Source organism: Paramisgurnus dabryanus, chromosome 15, assembly GCF_030506205.2.
Source record: "Paramisgurnus dabryanus chromosome 15, PD_genome_1.1, whole genome shotgun sequence".
Lineage (NCBI taxonomy): Eukaryota > Metazoa > Chordata > Actinopteri > Cypriniformes > Cobitidae > Paramisgurnus > Paramisgurnus dabryanus.
Window position 1 is genome coordinate 19997801 of NC_133351.1, and position 6000 is coordinate 20003800.

General features: G+C 35.0%; 1 protein-coding gene across 1 annotated transcript in view; it reads left to right on the forward strand.

Annotated features, from left to right (window-relative positions):
- The first annotated feature begins 3518 nt into the window (after positions 1-3518).
- Positions 3519-6000, forward strand: part of serpine3 (serpin peptidase inhibitor, clade E (nexin, plasminogen activator inhibitor type 1), member 3) — a 5739-nt gene continuing 3257 nt past the window's right edge. Inside the window, exons 1-3 of the mRNA XM_065293288.2 lie at positions 3519-3827; positions 4458-4749; positions 5805-6000. Of these exons, the coding sequence (XP_065149360.2) occupies positions 4485-4749; positions 5805-6000 (461 nt within the window). The 5' untranslated portion in view covers positions 3519-3827; positions 4458-4484. The remainder of the gene's footprint in view (positions 3828-4457; positions 4750-5804) is intronic.

Consider the following 6000-nt stretch of genomic DNA (forward strand, 5'->3'; position numbering starts at 1 on the left):
TTTGGTCACAAATTCATGTAGCAGAGAAAGGGATGTGCAGCTGCATTTGTACACTGTAAAAACTCGGATTAACTAGTCATTTCAACTAACTATTATTTATCTTGACAAGAGATAAGTTGTTATAACTTATTAAGTTGACTTTTCTCAACTATATTTTATAAGTTGTAATAACTCATCTCTGTTGACATTACTTGTAAATCTAAGTTGATTTAACAAAAAAAAATTAAGGCAGCAAAGTATTTTTCACAGTGTAATAGTGATATATACACTGTAAAAAATCCTTTGCTGCCTTAAAATTTTTTGTTGAATCAACTCGGATTTACAAGACATTTCAACTTACTATTATTTATCTTGACTAGAGATGAGTTGTTATAACTACAGGTGAGTTGTTATAACTTATAAAATTAAGTTGACTTTTCTCAACTATATTTTATAAGTTGTGACAACTCATCTCTGTTGACATGACTTGTAAATCTGAGTTGATTTAACAAAAAATTTTAAGGCAGCAAAGGATTTTTTACAGTGTATATATATAAATTTCTGTAGAAATTACAGTATTACTGGCAGCTGGTTTACATTTATGTTATTTACTGTCAACAGATTGTTCAAAGTTAAATGAACATGAAACATGTGGTGGATGATCAGTTCTCCAATGATTTGTTTAATATTTTTAAACATTGGCATTAAACAACATTTTACATATTTAAAGAAATATAACAATTACCTAGACATTAAAATTAATCTGAGTTTTGTGTGTAGATGCAGTTTACTAAACTGGTCTTCACATTTAACTGCAAGGTCATTTCTTAAAGTCAGATCTTCACAATAATTGGCATTTCCATTACATGAATAATAACCTTAAAGGATCGAAGACAGGTTTTCTCATGTTAATGGGAAATGATCAGTAAGCATTAAGTATTTGGACTGTGCCCATCTGAAGGCATGTTAATTAAGAGCCAACTTGGCAGCATTCAGTGGGACAGAGAGATTCCAATTTCAACGTTTCATCCATGGAATTTGAGTTTTTTAAGGAATGATGGGAAAGTCACGGTAACTTGAGCAATGACAATGCGGCCAAAGGAAGGGAAGCCAAAGGAAACAATTTCCATTTTTTTTCTGTAAATGTAATAAAGATCTTGTTTGGTGTAATTATATTTATTATATTTAAAATGATCATGACAGTCTTTTAAGAAAAACGGTTATAACGTAATTTCAAAGCAGAAGTGGCCTTTCATGATCAATGTATGTGAAGGTCCCAGCATTGAACTTACAGATTTAAAGGAGTAGTTCTTTAAATTAAAGTGAACACAAGAAAATATATATATATTTTTAAAGTTGACAGTCAGTAAATACAGTAAAAAGGAAATGTTTAGTAAATTAAACAATGCTGGGTTGTGGTCAGATAGGGAAATTGTCTAGGTTACTTTTACCTAGCTGTTGGGTTTGTCCAAATTAGGTCGCCAGTGCTTTATCTTCTTCAGTAAGTTACTGGCAACCAGCTGCATAATTACAGCAACATTTTTTACAGTAGTTACATCAAAAGTTGTTTCCTGTGGTATCCCTGTTATTTCATCCACCCCATGTATGGTTTTTAGCTTCTTTGAACAGAAGCATAAATATCTGTTAGCTAAGGGCATGACTTTTCATCTCTTTCGTCTTTTTAAAACTTGCTTTACTGCATGGTTATTTCTAAACTTGACTGATGCTCATATACATACACACAGGACATGTATGTTCTATCCTTGTGAGTTTTCACTGTCTAAATGCCAGTACCCCCCCAACTAATCCCATGAGGCGTACCTGGCACATCGCTACGGCGATACCGGCTCTCAGTGCTACTGTGCTCCGGCACTCAACTGGGATTCTGTTAATCCGGCCCAGCAACCTCAGAACTATAGAAATAGGGCACTAGAGGTGAACGACAGAAAGCACTTTATGAATATCCACAGCAAGAGCAACAAAGCCCTTAAAGCTGCAGAATACTACACGACCTTTAAAATCCGAACAGATTTACTAAACATCACACCTTTGCTAATTTTACAAATGCTACACTCTAAAAATGCTTGTTTTTAAGGGGACATTTCACAAGACTTTTTTAAGATGTAAAATACATTTTTGGTGTCTCCAGAGTACGTAAGTGAAGTTTTAGCTCAAAATACTATATATAATCATATCATGTTAAAATTGCCACTTTGTAGGTGTGAGCAAAAATGTGCCGTTTTGGGTGTGTCCTTTAAAATGCAAATGAGTTGATATCTGCACTAAATGGCAGTGCTGTGGTTGGATAGTGCAGATTAAGGGGCGGTATTATCCCCTTCTGACATCACAAGGGGAGCCAAATTTCAGTGACCTATCTTTTCACACGCTTGCAGAGAATGGTTTACCAAAACTAAGTTTGCTTTTATTTCATGTTTTGGGGCCCAATTATAGAATTTAAACATAAAAAGTCAGATTTTCATGGTATGTCCCCTTTGGTTGAGTCAAATATGGACAAACCCAATGGCTAGGTAAAATTAACTTAGAAATGTCCCTATCTGACCACAACCCAGCATTGTTTAGTGTACTGAACAATTTCTTTTTACTGTAATTACTATCAACATTTTTAAAAAATCTTGTCTTGTGTTCACATTAATTTAATGAACTACTCCTTTAAATCTGTAAGTTCAATGAGACCTGGTCATACATTGATCATGAAAGGCCACTTCTGCTTTGAAATTACTTTGTAACCATTTTTCTTAAAAGACTGTCACGATCATTTTAAATATAATAAATAAATATAATAACACCAAACAAGATCTTTATTACATTTACAGAAAAAAACTCAAGATGAAAGGGAAATTGTTTACTTTGGCTTCCCTTCCTTTGGGTGCATTGTCATTGCTCAAGTTACCGTGACTTTCCCATCATTCCTTAAAAAACTCAAATTCCATGGATGAAACATTAGAATTGGAATCTCTCTTCCCCACTGAATGCTGCCAAGTTGGCTCTTAATTAACATGCCTTCAGATGGGCACAGTCCAAATACTTAATGCTTACTAATCATTTCCCATTAACATGAGAAAATGTGTCTTCGATCCTTTAAGGTCATTATTCATATAATGGAAATGCCAATTATTGTGAAGATCTGACTTTTCTTACACTAAGAAATGACCTTGCAGTTAAATTTCAAGATCAGTTTAGGAAACTGCATCTACACACAAAACACAGATTTATTGTCTAGTTTGTTTTATTTATTTGTCTAGTTAATTGTTATAATTCTTTAACTATGTAAAATGTTGTTTAATACCAATGTTTACAAATACTAAACAAATCATTAGACAACTGATAAACAAAATGCACAGCATGGATGTTTAAAACATTTTTGGCATGCACAATACGAGAACATCTATTAAAAAAAATCAGCGCGGCTTTAATTGCATCTCATGCAGAAATGCTGATGCAGCAAGATTCCTGTGTGATATTTGAGATGGCAGTTGATCACCACATCAATAGGACAGGCTGCTTGTGTAATGAAGCGACTTCTTCATTATGTGTATGCACGCATTTTCTCAATTCGAGTGGGGATTTGCTGCTTGGGGCTTGCCTCTCTCTGCCTGGCTCCTTATAGTGGCTGAGTGGTACGGACATCGCCGCCAGAGACCACAAATACGCAGCTCTCCCTTTAAACAAGGTCCCATGATCGACAACTCTTTCAATCAGTTGTCCAGTCGTGGAGGATCAAGGCAAACACACGTCCTTCATCACTTTAAGCAAGAGCTCACGGGGTCATATTGGGGATGCAGGTGAACATTACTGGACTAAAGATATCTCACTGAGCAAGACAACCGGTAAGACATGATGATGATGATGTGTGAATTTGGCAAACACTTTGGCAAAGCAAATATCAGTGCATCAAGGGGGATTTGTATTAGTAAGTGCATGTGTAGCCTGAGAATCAGACCCATGACATTCACATTGTTAACAAAGTGATGTAATTGACCTACAGGTAAAGTTATTGTGAATTTATTAACTAATTTAATAAATAGAATAATGCAATATAATAATGCAAAAGTATTCTTGTATTATTATTATAATAGTTTATTGTATACTAGAATATATAATAATACATTTATTTAGGTTATTCAGAATATTTAGAATAAAATATCAAATATGTAATAATTTTAGATAAAAAACAAATTAATAGAATCCTGAAAAATTTTTGAACCACTGACTTAAATAGAAAGCTTACAAAAATGAAAATTCTGTCATCATTTTCTCACTCTCATGTTGTTACAATCCTGTATAAATTTCTTTGTTCCGATGAACAAGAAGGAAGATATGTAGAATGTTTGTAACCAAACCGATGAAAGTATTATGAAAGTGAATTGGGCTCATGAAGCGTTTGTTTACAAACAATCCTCAAAATATCTTCCTTCAAATTTTTTTTTTTAGGTGAACTATCCCTTTAATCTTTTCAGAGTTTTCAGACACTTCAATCTGACATCATGCATCAGCTGTTTGTGACTTCCCTCTTGGTCTGTCTGTGGCTGATGGAGCGCTGCCATGGCAACAGTCGCTTGAGCAGCAGCCTCAGTGATCTACACAAACAGTTTGGTGTTGGCCTCTACCAAACACTCACAGAGACAGATAACAACTCCAACCTGATTGTGTCTCCAGCCAGCATCTCGTTGTGCCTTGGCCTTCTGCAGCTCGGGGCCAGGGGAAACACTCGAGCACAGCTTGAAGTAGCTCTTGGCTATGACGCGAATGGTAAGAGCTTGATTTTTCTTGGTAATTTTCTTTGAGTAAACACTTTAAAGATGTAAGAAATTGAACTTAGATTAAGAGCCACTCAGACAAGAAAAGTTAGATTACTTGATTTTTAGGCCTTAAAGGGGACATATCATGACTTTTTCCATGTTTAAGTGCTATTATTGGGTCCCCAGTGCTTCTATCAACCTAGAAAATGTGTAAAAGAACAACCTAGTAACTTAGTTTTGGTAAACTATTCTCTGCAAGCATGTAAAAACAAATTCTCCCCTTGTGATGTCAGAAGGGGATAATACTGTCCCTTAATCTGCACTCTCCAACCACAGCACTGCCATTTAGTGCAAAAATCAGCTCATTTACAGAGACACACCCAAAATTGCCACATTTTTGCTCACACCTACAAAGTGGCAATTTTAACACGCTATAATAAATGATCTTTAATGGTATTTTGAGCTAAAACTTCACATATACTCTGGGGACACCAAAGTTTTATTTGACATCTTAAAAAAAGATGTGAAATGTCCCGTTTTAATACATAAAGATGTCTGTTAGTAACATTTGCATATACAGTTTAAAAATGATGGCTTGTTTCAGTCCATGGTTGGGTTAAACATGGACATGTTTAAGTTCATTTAAGCCAACAGTTCCCAACTATGGGTTACGAATTCCTGAAAAAAGGCTTAAAAGAATTTGTGCCTAAAAAGGACAGAAATTATACCTGCTGTGTTGATTGTATCTTAAAACAGTTTACATCATTCGAATCACAAGCATTTCAGCTTTCCAAAGATATGTGACATGTTTAGCTTTTTGTTTTTGAGTTGTTGTATTTGTCATATGGATGCATTTTGTCTTTAAATGAGTGTATGTGTCTTTAAATATGTCGATATATGACTGCACGATACAACCAACACAATGTTTTGTGCATGTTGGCATAGGCTACTGAACATGAACAATGCAAAATATAAATCAGCAGTGTCTTGGTATTTTCAAGTACTTGACGAGTAAACATTATATTTATAATTAAAAAACTTGTTTATACAATGCTCTCCACACAGACATTCATGTGCAGGACATACTTTCTCATTCACAAGAAAACCTGGGGAATTCCAGTAAGGGAGTGTGGCTTCAGTTTGCCAATGCCTTATTTGTCCAAAGTGGTGTAAAACTCCTGCCAGAATTTACCCAGCATGCACTGGAATGGGGTAACAGTAGTCTACTGAGTGTAAACTTCAGCGAATCAAACCACACGCA